The 16,307-nt window shown below is 43.3% G+C and overlaps 1 protein-coding gene across 2 annotated transcripts in view; it reads right to left on the bottom strand.

Annotated features, from left to right (window-relative positions):
• The window catches only part of PI4KA (phosphatidylinositol 4-kinase alpha), a 193,216-nt gene that overhangs the window by 115,491 nt on the left and 61,418 nt on the right, over nt 1–16,307 (bottom strand). For both annotated transcript variants that reach the window (XM_077461622.1, XM_077461623.1), the window contains exons 9-16: nt 10,032–10,097; nt 8,409–8,505; nt 6,696–6,887; nt 6,507–6,607; nt 6,248–6,377; nt 5,447–5,576; nt 4,732–4,827; nt 532–715 (exon numbers count right to left, since the gene is read on the bottom strand). In XM_077461622.1, coding sequence (XP_077317748.1) covers nt 532–715; nt 4,732–4,827; nt 5,447–5,576; nt 6,248–6,377; nt 6,507–6,607; nt 6,696–6,887; nt 8,409–8,505; nt 10,032–10,097 — 996 coding nt within the window. The remainder of the gene's footprint in view (nt 1–531; nt 716–4,731; nt 4,828–5,446; nt 5,577–6,247; nt 6,378–6,506; nt 6,608–6,695; nt 6,888–8,408; nt 8,506–10,031; nt 10,098–16,307) is intronic.

Raw genomic sequence — 16,307 nt, 5'->3', positions numbered from 1 at the left:
GCATGCTCGCTTGTCCGCGCCTCCCCGTCCCATTTCCTGACCTGCATTGCTTGAATATGGGTCTGGTATGGATTTTGGGGGGGCCCACCGGCCCACTCTGTTTTTTTTTTTTTTGGGGTGGAGTACCCTTTCAAGATCCATACTAGACTCAAAGGGCCTGGTATGGATCCTGAGGGAGACCCTAAGCCTTTTTTTTTTTTTTTTTTTTTTAGCATCGGCTTCCCCTTCAAGAGCTTCAGAGCACAAGTCGCACCACAAGTTGGATCATGATAAGCCGACTTGGATGCGACTTCCATTCAAATCATTGGACTAAACGTGAGTTTAGCAGCTGCAGTATATACATGAAGCCTTAATGCAGTCAAAACAGACCTGCTTCTGTGCTTGAAATCGGTGTAGGTTATTACAGGTAGGACTGGCGGAAAATAAGGAAACAAATAAGCATATTTTAGCTTTACTACCATAGTGAGCAAACTGTTGGTTTGTCTAAATGTCTAGAAGCTAATTGTTTCTTTTGCAAATCTGTCAACTTACATTGCCAGTTATCACCATACACCCCAGTTGGTCTATGATGAGCACATCAAGTGGTGATGGTGGCTGGCAGAACTTCTGCTGTAATATCTGAAGGATCGGCTCCATCACCTTTGGGGTATCCCTGAGGGCCACCGCAATATGCCCCAATGCACGGATTGTGTGATCTGGAATCAGATGGGCCTCCCTAAAACACAATACAAACATCTCTTTATTGTGCAACAAATGTAATAAAAAAAGATTAATTTTTTAGTGCAGAAACTGATTTTAGATCCTAATAAACTTAAAACAAAAATAACAGATTACACGGTTTTGCGGAATTAACTAGGACAAGTAAACACAGAATAGGATTATTGTATTCATAGATCTCATTTATAAAGTTTAACTTTAAGGACTATAGACTAACGACTTTGAAATCACATCTTTAATATCTTGTTACATTATGTTTAAAATCCCTTTTCTAAGCATTTTGTACTTCATCTTCAAACTGGTAGCTTGTCACACAAATACTGTATGCATTTCTATCACAAACTGATACAATTTGTTATGAACTCCAGTATACAATGTCTAGTTGTAGAGATGAGAAGGGTAAGAACCACTGCCAGTTTTTTTGCTGTCTGTGTCTGCACAGGGGAGCTTCAACTTCTCTATCTGTCTTCATTATCATTGTCATCTGGACAGAAAGTGATGGGAAGCCCATACTTTTTGTGAGTAGTGAAGCGCTGACAGTCAATCTAACCAATATGTGACGTGAACTCTTGTGGCACATAAACCTAGTTAATCACTCCCAATAGATAACCATCAAAATAAACATGAAGTGACTTCAGTGCACAAACCAACTGAATGTTACTGGGTGTAACCTCAAGGCTAAAATCAATCACTCTGTGATTCCCCTAGTCATCCAGCGATCGCCACACTCCTCACACTGTGTTAAATAAGCTGCAATAGAAAATAGGTGTATAAACAAGCAATATAAATAATGATCCAAAACATGTAATAAAAGCGATCCTAGTGCATAAATAACTTGTCTCAAGGCTGGACATCTAACACACAAATCTAAACAACAATATAATGGTGCATGTCCATCAATACAAGTCCTTCTATAAAAAGTAATATTTGTGAGGTAGTGCAAAATATCCCTACACCCTTAGTGGTGATTATTCATAATATAGGTGACAATCTTGCTCCCATATCACCACTGTGCTCTCTAGCCTCTCACCTCAGGTAAGTATTAAATCAGCATAGCTTATGGTTCCTTGGATGGTGTACCGGCGTGTAGTCACCTCTTGGGGTCCTATATAGTTGTTTCCGATGATCTGCTCTCATATATGTTGTGTCTCTGTTTTCTCCTAGGGGGTTCCCACTAATGTCCTCTCAAAGGGATATATATATATATATATATATATATATATATATAAAAGAAGAAGAGTGCTCTAGTAGTGTAGTAACTTAGAACGAATTTACTAAAATCATAACATGATACAGTGCACTCAAATTAAAGTGGTTGTAAACCCACTTAAAAAAAAAAAAAAAAACACTAAGACCTGCAAGACAAAGGCATAATGAGCTGGTATGCATAGCATACCAGCTCATTATATAATACTCACCTAAAATCAAAGCCCTCACTGCAGTGCCCATACACCACTCCGGCAGCCGGCATTACTCCCGGGGGTTACTTTTGGGTATCGCAGGTTCGGCGCGGTGACTGGCCGGAGCACATATGTGCCTTTGCTATAGTTTGTGTCAGTGTGCATGTGTCGACGATGTTGGCACATGCAAATACAGGGGATATCTCCTAAACCGTGCAGGTGTCCAGCCTTGAGACACAAGTTATTATTTATGCACTATGATCACTTTTATTACATGTTTTAGATCATTATTTATATTGTATGTTTATACACCTATTTTCTATTGCTGCTGATTAAACAGTGTGAAGAGTGTGGCGATCGCTGGATGACTAGGGGCATCACAGAGTGATTGCTTTTAGCCTTGAGGTTACACCCAGTAACGTTCAATTGGTTTAAGCACTGAAGTCACTTTATATAAAATTTTGATGGCTCCAGCAACTGGCACTCATCTCATTTGACAGATTGATAGCAGCAGGAGCCATTGCCTTTCGCTCCTGTCAATCAAATCCAGTGACAGGGGAGCCAGGGGCGGGGCCAAGTCCTGCTGGCTGTGTCAATGGACACAGCAGCAGGACTCGGGAGCATGCCTGCAAGGGTGCCCCCATGGCAGCATTTTTTCGTGGGGTCACCCGATGAAGGGGAGGAACCCCCGGCGGGGTAACCCAGAAGAGGAGGATCCGGGCTGCTCTGTGCAAAACCCTTGCACAGAGCAGGCAAGTATAGATATGTTTGTTATTTTTATTTTAAAAAATCCCAACCTTACAACCACTTTTTGGTCTTAACACACCAACCCCATTCAGGGGATGCCTTGTATTTTTATGAATAAATTATAATTGGTTGAGAGGTGGGCAGATGACATAGAGATCTACAAATAAGTTTAACCAAGTGAAGACCATCAGGAGTGGACTGTTCAGAAAGTCAGCTTGGCTGAATGAAGAATATGATGTGACGTCACCAGGGCTCGCCCTTGATTTTGTGTTTTCCAGGATGTGTGAATGGTACACAGGAAACTGGCTCTTCCGTGTCCTCTGCAATTCAAGTAGGGTCCTCTGAAATAAATCTTGTCATGGATCTTGGTGCCCAGAGGCTTTGTAGAGACTTGGGAAGGATGACACCTCAAGTCCTAGGTCCACAGCACAGTGTTTGTGCAGAAGTACAGAGCCCTTTTAGCATAGGTGTGTGCAACAGTTCAGGGTTCCACTCTACCCAGGAGCCCATGTAGCCGCAAGGGAGCATTTAGCGATGATGCATGGGTGCACAGGAGTTTGAATTCTGATTGAAGAAAAGTGACAAGGGTCAAACCTGAGGACCAGAGCAGAGCTGCTGCAAAGTGAAAGCCGCAAAGCAGTATTCGCTTATGGCAGAGAGATACTGAACAACCCATGTGTGGTTTTGTGTTTCTGTAAACAATCTTTTAAATAAAAGTGGACAAAACAGCCCTTCAAAAAAGCATGTGAATCTGGGAAAACAGGAACTAGGGGTGTACAATCCTCAGGAGTACAGGCAAGTAGGCGAGAGTGTCTTTCAGCAGCAGTATAGAGGGAAAAAAAACAAGGCTAAACACATAAGTGGACACCAGGAGTATCTATAACAGTGATGGCGAACCTTGGCACCCCAGATGTTTTTGAACTACATTTCCCATGATGCTCATGCACTCTACAGTGTAGTTGAGCATCATGGGAAATGTAGTTCCAAAACATCTGGGGTGCCAAGGTTCGCCATCACTGATCTATAAGGACTCTTGCGTCTTTTTAGAATCACAGGAAAAACCTATGAACCTACGAATGGTTTGATTGCGATGCATACTAGCACATTATGCCTTTTCCTTGCAGTGTTTAAAAAGGAAAAAAAATGGTGCTGTTTACTACCCCTTTAAGTCCAGTAGGAGAAAGCAAGGTAAAATTATAGAATTGTACAGGATGAAACAGTAGCACAGCTCCTTGCCCATGTGTTTGTTAAGGTCTCCATCTTGGCCACACACCCTAGGCATGTGTATTCTTACTTTGACAGTGGGGTTCTTTGTGCATTTTTTCCAGAGCTGTCAAGAAATCCAGTCTGAAACTTCTATATATTACCCCTATGCAGGCGTTTCCTGTAAAAAAGGTCATTGCTGCTCACTCTCCTTGTTCAGGGTGAAAGGTCTTGTATCTGCTGCCCCCTGTAGTTTTCTACTAGCAGCCTTCATTGGATGGACCTACTCAGTCTCACCCACAGACTCTTTGCAAAGACTATATGCATCAGAGTGATGATGTTACCACTACATAATATCTGGGTTTGTAAATACATTTGGTATACACAAAATAGATTTATATCCTTTGTATCTATTGAATACATTTAGTGCTCTGAGTTCAGCTTTAAATGTATTCCTCTTCATTGCCCTCAACTATATTTATGTGTTAACTGTTTAACTTTCTAGTATTAGTTTAAATCAAACTAGTTGTTAAATCTACTTAGACAATAATTATTACAAGCATTTTGAAGACCCAATATTTCTATTTAGTACACACTACTATGACACATACAAAGGATTTGTGGCTCTACACATTGAAAATTATACATCAGCAGTGTAACATACTTATCATTCTCCTGCGATATGTATAGGCGATTGGATAAACTAGCCAGGAAAGCTTCCACAATAACTGGGTCAATGGTTAATCCTGCCTTTAGACACCTGAAATCAAAGATGGAGAAAATGAATATGACAGATATTAGCCTACAAAAATATTTAGATTATAAACTGTATTTTTATTTAGGTTTCCCATGGCTAGTCTTCCTTTTAATATCACATTGTGTTCACTGCCCTATTGCATTAAGCCAAGGCAGCTTTGGATTTGCATACTGCCGTACAGAGTGTATCTTGGACATTTTCCAGTCTCTTTTTGTTGGTTTAGTAAGGTCATCGCTATAGTAGTTCACATTCTGATGACGATGTAGAGACAGCCTGCAGATGGATGTTTCCTGTCAGCACAAGTATTACTGTTAAGAAACCAGAGAGTGAAGCATTCTAGCCATAGAACTGGTACTAATCAGAAATAATATGTCTTGGTAAATGTCATATTTTCAAACTTGACATTTTTCAATAAAAATTACCTGAATAAAAAAATATCTATCTATCATATTTAGAAGTCGCCCTCAAGGAAACATTAGCTGCCAAACCCATTCATCAGTTTTCTAGTTCAGGTTTGAAAGTCAGTTACGTTGGGCATCATCTCCACCTTTCTTCATCTAATGTCAAACAATACACTCCTTAACCTAACCTGTTTTAGTAACACAGCTACAAACTCTAGTACCTGCATATGTTCTCAATAGCAATGTCCCGCAGCTGTTCATACATAGATGGTTGGCTCTTCTTGCCATGAATAATGTTCATTGTGGATTCAGAGTGCTCATTGGTGATGCTAATCTTGATATCATTGCCTCCTAAGAATATGGAAAAGTTGGTAAAGCATGCTGTACTAATGTGCTTCACAGACTGGACAGTTACACCAATTATACCACTACTTTCAACAGCTTCCATATTTACTTTGTAAGAGAACATAACAAAAATAAAACAGCTAAAAAAATTAAATAAAATCAGCTATGTGTGTACAGTCATATTAAAATACTATTCTATAATAAAGTATTAAAATATACTTTAAAATAGAATAATTCCCTTGCAATTACAGGACCTATACATAAACCTTTCAAAAACTGCAAAAAATATTACACGCACAAATAGTTATATTCTCCACAGCCACATTTAAATCTCAGCAAAAGATAAGTGCATAAATAAAACTACAAGTCCCATCTGCCACCCATGAGTTCACTCGTACTGTACTGAAGCTTTCTCCAGCTCTCCAACTAAAGGGGTACAGGCAGAGAGCTGAACAAGTGTCTGCAGGAGCCTGGAACTGTACCTGCAATCCACTGATCATGGGTGCAAGACTTTGTAGGCTCCTGTGGAAAAAAGTAATACATGCATATTTTTTTCCTGCATAAAAGTAATAAAATCCAGATGATCCGCATCACAACTAGGCAACTAGCATGTATAGAAGGGGAGTAAATCCTCTCTTGCAGAATCCCTTTTAGTAAAAACTAGTTTAAAAGAGTACCTGTCTGATGTTGGCTGTGATATTTGTACAGCTTCACCAGCACTGGAGATGGTATCACCAAGAAATCACGGAGAGATGGAGTCACAGAATGAACAACTACAGGGAAACGCTCACAAAGGCGCCCCATACCCTGAGTAAAAGAAAGCAATTTGTAATATATGTATTTTTCTTCATGGTTACCATATCAAAACAAACACATGGAGATCAACCTTCAGACATTAAGGTGCTCTCCCTGCAAACTCGACTCTCAAAAACCAACCTGTAAGCAGCAGATCAGGAGAGGCATGTGAGCTATGATTACTTTGCTGGATGTCTTGGACTGCAGTTTCTCAGAAAGTTTGATGCACAGGTTTTCTGCCCCTTTAGTGTGAAAGGCAAAAAACAAAATGTATATTAGAATCAAACCACTGAAGAGCAGATTTTTCTCCACTGCTCATCACAGCTTTACCTTGCTCATCCTTTACTGCCCATACCATCAGGTCCACACAGGCAGCATTTGCTTGACACCTGAGCTTCAAAGGGCTCAGTTCATTGTGTAACTTTTCTACATCATGAAGTATCTTCTGCAGCTCTGATTGGCTACTGTTGAACTGTTCAAGCACAAAGTCATGGATCTCCTTCACAAATGAGGTTGGGAGGTCTAAAGAGGTAAAGTTGAAGAGGTTTATTAGTAATATTATCTCGATAAACACTGATTCTATAAATAAAAGAAGAATTTAAACACACATATTTAACAATATCAAAGTGGTTGTAAATCCTTACCCCCTAACCACTGTTAGGTGGTGAATAGCCTCACATTACACACATAGATTTAAAAAAATCATCCTACATACATTGTACCTGTTTATCAGCAGACCTCTCTTCTCTACAGCCTCCTACAACACGCATTTTACATAGCATTTCTCAGCTTCAAGAAACAGGGATCTGATGTCACACACTGCACAGCATGGAGCAGAGAGTAATCTAAGACTTGAGTGGAGGGAATTCACACTCCCCCTACAAGGTCTCAGGGGGAAACATACACAGCGGATGTTGTCAATCACTTGCTGTGTGCTGATGGGTAGGAATGACACAGCAGACAGAAAACATACTAGGTGTATTAGTTCAGGGCAAGTGCACACTATAGAAAGATATGCTATGCTTATTTTTCATTTCAGATGTTTACAACCACTTTAAGGACATGTTGTCCAGGCATGGGCTAGATGACTACACTACGCTCCAGCCAAGGTATCAGTGAAGCCAACCAAGAAGAATTCAAGACCATCTCTAGCTAGCCACGTACCATAATCCTTTAAATTTTCACGTTTGAATATATTTTTATTAAAACGTTTTCAAGTGTTACAATACAGTGAGGCAATGCTAGTTTAGCATTCATGTATATGATGAGCCAATACAGCACATGTGTCAAACACAAGGCCTGTGGGTTGAACCCATCCCGCTAGGCCAATTCAAGTGGACCTCACACCCGGGGCTTTTTTTTCAGCCCTGACAGTGATGCAGAGGTCAGAGCCAAGGAGAGGTGAAAGTGAGATGTGGACAGCCTATGAAAGAGTGCTGAACCCATAGCACAAACCTGTACTCTGTACACAGCGCAGCCCTGAACTCTGCACTCTGTACACAGGGCACCCCTGAAAACTGCACATAACGCACTTCTCGTATTTATTGCTCCTTTAAGATCCTCCCAATTTTAGAGCAATTTGGCGACACCCACAGTGTGGTTGAGTTCCTGCACCTATTGTCTGAGAAAAAAAAGCCCTGGATAACTGTATTCAGTGTTACAGGTACAACTGGCCCTTTGAGGGCAACCGTAATGCTGATGCGGCCGACGATGAAATGACGTTTGACACCCGTGCAAACCACACACAGTCAGCATGTATAGTATAGTATATATATAGTATAGTATATAGTATAGTAGTAGTAGTATAAAAAAATTAACAGCAGACACTAAACGTGGCGGTAAACAATGCACTTATGGACTGTTATGAATTTTTGTTCTTTATGTTCTTGGAGCTCTAATTTATTGCTGTAGGTGAATCATCCAAATGTAGTTTGCTTCTTCGTCATAACCCCTTAACATTCTAAACAAACCCCAAATATATTCCTTTCTGCAAAAAAATTAATAAATAAATAAAACAATAAATGTGTCGGCATAAACACTTACCTTTCATGTTATACAGTGTATCTCTGAGCATCTTAAACATTGCTACGTACAATGGATCACTGAATGTTTTATAATACAGGTCTGCAGTTGGATTTCCCTAAAGAAAAAAAAATGGCTATGTATAATGAATTTCACAATGTAAAGTATAATAAAACACTAAATAATATCACATTGACATGTTTTGTGGAACAGTTTATACTGTTCACCAGAGTATATACAAAGGATGAGCGTGCATTGGAGAACATACAGCACATTTTATAGAGTGATGTGGTGTGCGGTGTACATAGTACAGCAGGTGCATCACTGTGTACATTGTATACTTGTGCAGTATATAAAGCAAATAGGCTCAGTTTATATTTAACCAACCCTTTTAAAGAGTATTTCCAATTGTGCAGCCAAATTGAAATAACACCTACTTTATATTTGTTACAAATTCCCATTCACACAGCATCATAGGAAAAAAGATTTCTTCTGCTAAAAAAAGGGGGTGGAAAGGTAATGTTTACTATAATTAACTTATTAATGGCAGATCTCATTATAAGTTTTAAATTAGATTTAAACACTGTCCGTCCTAAGAAAAGTTAAAAGATCTCAGGGCTTGAATTCTGAAATGTATGTTAATGAGGAGAAACTCAGCCCCCAATTTGTCCTCAACTTTCAGTACGTTCAACATAGTTTGCAGTCTGCCCAAAATCCTACTACAAAATAAACAACCAAAAAGGTAAAAAAAAAAATATATAAAAAAAAAGAAAAAAAGTTTAGGCGTGCTGCGTGAATAGGAATATATAGTGTTTTGTTTTTTCAAATTTGACTGCAAAAGTGGAAGTATACTTTATGCCCAAAGGTACTCTGGGTGTTTCACAAGTCTATCAATGCCCCTTTGACCATCGTGAAAGAGCGAGGGGACAGTACACATAGGGGTTGGTTTACAAAAACTGGAGATGCTTAATTGAACAAACTGAAGTTGAAAGCTGACTGGCTACCATGCACAGCTGCACCAGATTTTGCACTCCCCAGTTTTACTAAATCAATCCCATAGTGCACTAGGAAACAATGGGAAGAATAGCGATGGAGTGGAGAAAAAACAAAAGCAGATACACTCAGGAGCGCAGTGTAACACTGAAAGCAAAGCAGAGCAGAACTGAGTGAAACGCTAAAGGGAAAAGGAGAGAAGGAGGTGACATGTGGGTCTTGAGGGTGTAATATGTGCAATAATATGTGCAATAATCCAGTACCAGTAATAGGAAGACAAATATGCATATAGGGTTCTTGAAAAAGTAAATTGAGTTAATTACTTTAGTGGTTATAAATTGTGTTTGTAACCTTTCAATTATTACAGCCTCTGGCAAAATGACAGGTTCAGTGTTAACTGCATTGTATAACCAGCGATAACATGTGATCGAGAGTTGGCATATAAAAGTGCAACTAAAATACATGTCATTTTAATAACAAAGTCAGGTGTAGGGAACTCGAAATCACAAACCTCACAGAGCTAGCAAGAAATAATCATTACAGATGATGATTGAGTAGGACAGACTACACCTATTTCCTGTGTGTAGTAATCTGCTAGGATTATTCATGCATAATTTGGGTAAAACATTAATAAATAAGTGTAAAGAGTACCTCTGTAACTTCATTTATCAGGGAATCTAATGAGCTCAGCATTGGATCTGCCACAATCTGCTTCACCTGCAAGAAAAAACAAACTGTTTAGTATCAGGGAAATAAAAAATCAAGTTTGCATTACTATCACCTCTCTTCATATATACAGTAAAACACATCAAAGAAATACAATAATGTTACTGTCTCATACTGCACCTATTTAATAGCAAGCCTTTAAAAAATATGTTCAAAAAGTCATGAAAAAAATTGGATTTTTTGTTCTCTCCGTAAAAAAATTTTCTCTGTCATTCACCGACTGACACAGCTCCTCTCTTTAGACCATTGGGTTATTACGCCACCTTTAGGAGAGGACTAGGCATAAAATGTTAAAATGTAATGAAAAAACTCAGAACTTCTAGTTCCGCCCAAGGGTCGGTCCCTTAGGTAACAACCCCTCAGCCTGCCTTGCAGCTTCAGTACGTCAAAAAGCAGTATAACGTAATGAAAAATAGGAGGGGCGGGTACTGTGTCAGTCGGTGAATTACAGAGAAAAGGATTTTACGGTGAGTACAAAAAATCCTATTTTCTCTTATATTCACAGACTGACACAGCTCCTCTCTTTAGACCATTGGGATGTCCCCAATCAGTGCCAAAACGAGGGGTGGGAAAAACAGCATAAAACTTCATCCACCATGGCATGTGGGAACTAGAATAAACTTTACCAACAAAAAACGACAGTGTGTGGAAATAACTAAACTTTTTTACCCAAAAAAAAAACAAAAACAGGGTGTTCCTCAACAGAGAAGCACTACCCTCAAAACGCACCAGAACTGCAGTAACAATGCAACAGTGCATTTACTGAAAAGTATTGCGTTTTTTCCCAAAAGACAGGGAAAAAAAATGTATGTTCAATTGCAATTATACAGCCGCCTGCAAAACAGGCATCAGCCGATGCACTGAAATCTACATTGTAGAACTTTGTAAAAGTGTGAACAGACGACCAAGTCATCACTTTACACGACAGTCACTTGACGTCGGAAGGCCCAAGACGTTCTGATTGCCCCTGTGGAGTGGGCCGTGACTGGAAAGGGGGGCACCTGCCCCTTCAAAGCGTAGGCTTCTACTACAATCTGTCTGATCCACCTGGAAATGGTGGCCGACGTGACCGTCATGCCTTTTTTTGGAACTGCCATCTAAACAAACAGGGAGTCTGACTTCCGATATGGAGCCGTTGCAGACAAATACACCCTCAGACCCCGAACCACGTCCAGGGCATGAAGGGCCACTTCCTTAGGATGTGTCGGCTTAGGACACAGAGATGGTAACACAATGTCTTCATTGATGTGGAACGCTGAAACCAACTTCGGCAGAAAATAAGGTTGCAAACACAACACCACCTTATCCTTGTGGATAACCAGATAGGGCGACTTGCAAGACAAGGCCGCCAGTTCCAAAAACCTCCTGGCCGATGTGATGGCCACTAGAAAGACCACTTTCTGGGAAAGAGTCAACAGGGGAATCTCTCTGATATTTTCAAATGGCGGCTTCTGAAGCGCCGATAACACCAGGTTCAGATCCCACAGGAGAAACGGTGGACGCACCGGAACTACATGTCGGCCCCCTTGAACAAAAGTGCTCACTAGAGAGTGAGACGCCAGGGGTCGCTGAAAAAAAAGACAGCCAAAGCTGATATTTGTCCCTTAATGGTGCTTAAAGCCAATTTCTGGTATACTCCTTGCTGTAGAAACAGCAGGATCCTGGATAAAGAAAATGAGCATGGACGCCATCCTTTCTCCTCACACATGGAGATGTAGGCCTTCCTGGTATGATAATATATCTTCCGAGAAGAAGATTTCTGTGCTCTCAGCATAGTTGGAATCACTGAGTCCGAAAGACCCGGTTCCTCATCACCTGGCTCTCAATAGCCATGCCATTAAAACCAGCGATGGTAAAGCAGGATGGAGAATCGGACCTTGAGACAGCCTTCTCGTAACGGCAGTCACCACGGGGCGTCCGCCACCAGGCGCACTAGGTCTGTGTACCAGGGACTCTGGGGCTAATCTGGGGCAATCAGTATCACTGGGATCCCCTCGGCCTCCGCTCTGCGGAGCAGACATGGTAACAGCTTTAGCGGAGGAAAGATAGAACAGCTGGTACTGATCCCACGGAGCCACCAGCGCGCCTGATGTGTCTTCCCAAGGATCACTTGTCCTGGACACAAATCTTGGCACCTTCCGATTGAGACGGGAGGCCGGAAGATCCACGTCTGGTGTGCCCCATCGCAGGCACAGTAGCCTGAACACCTCTGGATGCAACACCCATTCTCCTGGGTCCAGCATCTGGCGACTTAAATAGTCCACCTGCCAGTTCTCCACGCCCGGGATGTAAATGGCCGATAGGGCCGGTACATGTTGCTCTGCCCACTGAAGGATGTGAGCGACCTCCCGTGCGGCGGCCGAGCTTCTTGTTCCTCCTTGGTGATTGACGTATGCCACCGCCGTGGCGTTGTCTGACTGGATAATGATCGGATGCCCTCGAAGTCTTATCGACCATGTGGAGAGGCATAGCCTGATCGCTCACAGCTCGAGCAGATTAATCGGCAACTTGGATTCCTCCACCGACCAGAGGCCCTGGGTTGACTGAACTCCCATTAGTCCACTCCAGCCAGATAGGCTGGCTTCCGTTGTGATCACTGTCCACTTCAAAAGGTAGGAACGACTTCCCGGACTGAAGTGTCGGGGACCTCAGCCACCAGATCAGGGAATACCTGACTAACTGGCTCACCTGAATCTGCCAATCCAGGGACAACGGAGATTTGTCCCATTTTGTCAAAATCTCCTTCTGCAGGACTCTGGTGTGGAATTGGGCATACGTTACTGCCTCGAAGGAGGCCACCATGAGTCCCAGTACTCGCATGCAGAAGCGCAGCGGCGACCACCTGTGGTTCATCAACCGTTTTACCGCGGCTGAGAGTCTGCAACTTGTCTGAAGGGAGAAAAACTCTCGCTTCCATGGAGTCCAGCAGTAAGCCTAGGTACTCCAAATGCTGAATTGATACGATCACCGACTTTTTTAGGTTCAACAGCCACCCAAATTCCTGCAGGGTCTGCATGGTGATCGCCACATCCTCCTCCAATTCTGAGGCAGAAGATGCTCTCAGGAGATCGTCTAGTTGTCCCACGATCGCGATCATGCGCTGTCGCAGCAACGCCAAAACAGGAGTCAATACCTTGGTAAAGACTCGGGGGGCTGATGCCAAACCAAAAGGGAGAGCCACAAACTGGTAGTGGGCTTCCCCAACTGCAAATTGCAGAAACTTCTGATGCCAGAGGCATATGGGTATATTCAGGAACGCATCCTGGATGTTTAAGGATGCCAGGGTGTCCCCTTGATGGAGTGCAGCGACTACTGAGCGAACTGATTCCATTCTGAACCTCTGTACTTTCACAAAGTAATTGAGGGCTTTCAGGTCCAAGATTGGACGTACCCCTTCCTTTTTGGGGACTACAAACAGGTTTAAATAGAACCCCTGGAAATGTTCCGATGCCGGAACAGGTACGATCACCCCGCGACTCACCAGGTTAACGCCCCCAAAAGGGTCTCCCGGCGTGCTGGGAGCACGGGTATGCTGGAGGGGAAGAATCTGTTTTGTGAGGAAATCAGATCACCGACCCATTGGTCGGACAGCTGAGAGGTCCACCGGCTGCAAACTCCCTAAGGCGACCCCCCCTCCCATGTTGCGGGCAGGGGCAAACCTTCATACGGTAGCACATTTGCTCGCAGGCTTGTGGTTCCAGGGACGCTTTGGTCCCTCAGAGGTCATCCTGTTGGGCTGGGGACGCTTGGTCGAAGCCCCGGGGCAGACGAAAAAGCCATTTGTGAGCGGAGAAAGAGGGTCCTTGCCCACAGCGTGGCTCCTTAGCCTTCCTGGCCTGTGAGAGTAGTGTACTCTTACCACCTGTGGCATTTTTAATAATGTCATCCAAAGAGGCTCCAAAGAGCCGATCACCAAGGAAGGATAGATCCGTCAGGGCTTTTTTGGATGATAACAGTGATTAGGGGCGCTCTACAGAAAAATATTACCTAAACCACTAGTTTACAAAAAACTGTGAAAAAAATATTTAAGACAATATAATAATCACTAGAGTGAAAATATGCACATAGAATGATAACATTCATTACACTGAAAAAGTTATAATAGTGAACATTGGTGAACCACCATAAATAATTAAAATAGTTAGCAAAGTAAAGTCCAAAATGACGTGTCTCTACAATAAATTCTGCTGATCCAGAATATGGAAAACAAATATCGTGATAAAACAGTACGGTCGGGAAAAAGGCTTGCGACTCCCTCCACCATAAACGCAGCACTACACCAGTTGTGAAGATGCAAGTCCAAACTGCTTACCAGATCCGTTTGACCACTTTAATTAAAAAGTAAGTCAAATAACGCTTGTACAGGATAATGCCTGTTCATATGGATAGTGATGCAAATGACAGTAGCTGGTACGTCTCTCTTCACAGACTCAAGCGGCAAATGTGGAAGAATACAAAAAGATCCATAGCATAATACTGATTTTAATAAAAAATACGTAAAAAAACAGACAGCCAAAAGGCTCCTTACATGGTTATGTGCCCGACCTGGCACTGGGACTGCTCGCTCTGACCAAAAGACTCACTCTCCGAATCATAGAAGAGGTCCTTCCGCATTCGATAGTGGCGTGCGTTCCAGGCCTGGCGACCAACGAACCAGCGGGCTGGAAGTGGCGTTGAATAGCATGACCAAGTACCGCTCCAAGTGCCTTTTTTGGATGCCTGGTCAGCAGACCAGCATTTTAACCAAATCAGGCGCCGCAGCACCACTGCTGACACTGAAGCCCTGGATAACAGAGGAAGGGTATCCAGGGCTGTGTCACAAATGTACTTCAGGCCTTGCACTAGTTGGTCTGCAGCCTGATGTTCTCCCAATTTGCGGTCCAACAGTTTTGCCCACTCGGTTAGTGTCTGCGACACAAGTGCGGATGCCAGTACTGGTTGCATGGTTGACCCCACAACTGTAAACAAGGAACGAGCCACTGCCTCAGCCTTCCTGTCCATGGGGTCCTTAAATGCAGGAGTCCCCTCTACCGAGATCGGCGTTACTTTGTTTAACCTTTTACCGGGGGATCCACGACCGGAGGAGCCGACCATTTTTTGAGAAGGCTCCCCTCAAAGGGGTAACGCACCGCCATGTATTTGGGGACCAAAAAGGGCCATTGTGGTCGACCCCATTCCTTGTAAATGAACTTATCAAAATAAGTCAGAAATGGGAACACCTTAGGTGAACAGGGTGGCTTAAGGGACCCAAAAGGGACCGCTACATCAGCAGAGGGATCTGCTGGCTCCTGAAACTCCAGGGTATGACGCACAGCTGTGATAAGTGCTCCAACAAGTGCTTTGTGGCGCACGGACCCGGACGGGGACTCATCCTCACTGTCAGAACGGTCCTGGTCAGCATCATCTGAAACGACAGAGCAGGGGTCCTCAGCCTCAGCAGGGTCCGAGTCTGTGTCAGTGCTCTCCCGGGAGGACGTGGGGGGGCAGGGGCCGCTTTTTACCACCTTTGCGCCCATGCACCGCCTCCATCTTGGCAACGAACGAATTGAGGACTGCCGACAAAGCTTCCAGAGGCACTGCACAGTCTGCAGGCGAACCGGTTGCCTGGATTTCAGGGGAAGAAACACCAGTTTCTGAAGCCATGCTGACCCTACCCTGTCTGCCACCTGATGGGGACTTAGGACAGTGATGGTCCCACCCTCCTAACTGCTGCTGGCTGAGAGGCTCTTTCCCGCAGGACTCATCACCCTGACTGGTTCTGCGCTGTCCAGCTAATAGTGCCTGTGTCAGCTCCCAGGTGCACAGGAAAACCACTGCGCTGTCCAGAGCTGCTGCAAATGGCGCTGAAACATGCTCAGGCTTCAAGAAAATGGCTGCTGATCGTCCAGTATAAAGGACATAAACACAGGGAAAAAGACTGCCGAACTACAGGAAATCATGCTGCACCTTGCCCCACCAAAGATGGCCACCGAACACTGTATACCATGAGGGACAGTGAAACAAACAGGCAGAGAATGGCGGTGAACAGTGCTACAGAGATCGACAGGTACAGGCTCCAGACACCCCCAGGGAAACACACACAACCAGGGCACAGCCAGCCAGTGCAGTCCCCCCCCAGATGAGAGCCCCCCCTGGAGAGCCCCTGAATATAACAACACCGCTCAGCAGCCTCATGCAGCATCCCCCACAGTGAGGGGGGAG

The sequence above is a fragment of the Lithobates pipiens genome, unplaced genomic scaffold (genome assembly GCF_037356315.1).
Source record: "Lithobates pipiens isolate NorthernLeopardFrog02 unplaced genomic scaffold, aLitPip1_a1.2 Scaffold_3, whole genome shotgun sequence".
Lineage (NCBI taxonomy): Eukaryota > Metazoa > Chordata > Amphibia > Anura > Ranidae > Lithobates > Lithobates pipiens.
This window is presented reverse-complemented; position numbering and strand designations above follow the sequence as displayed.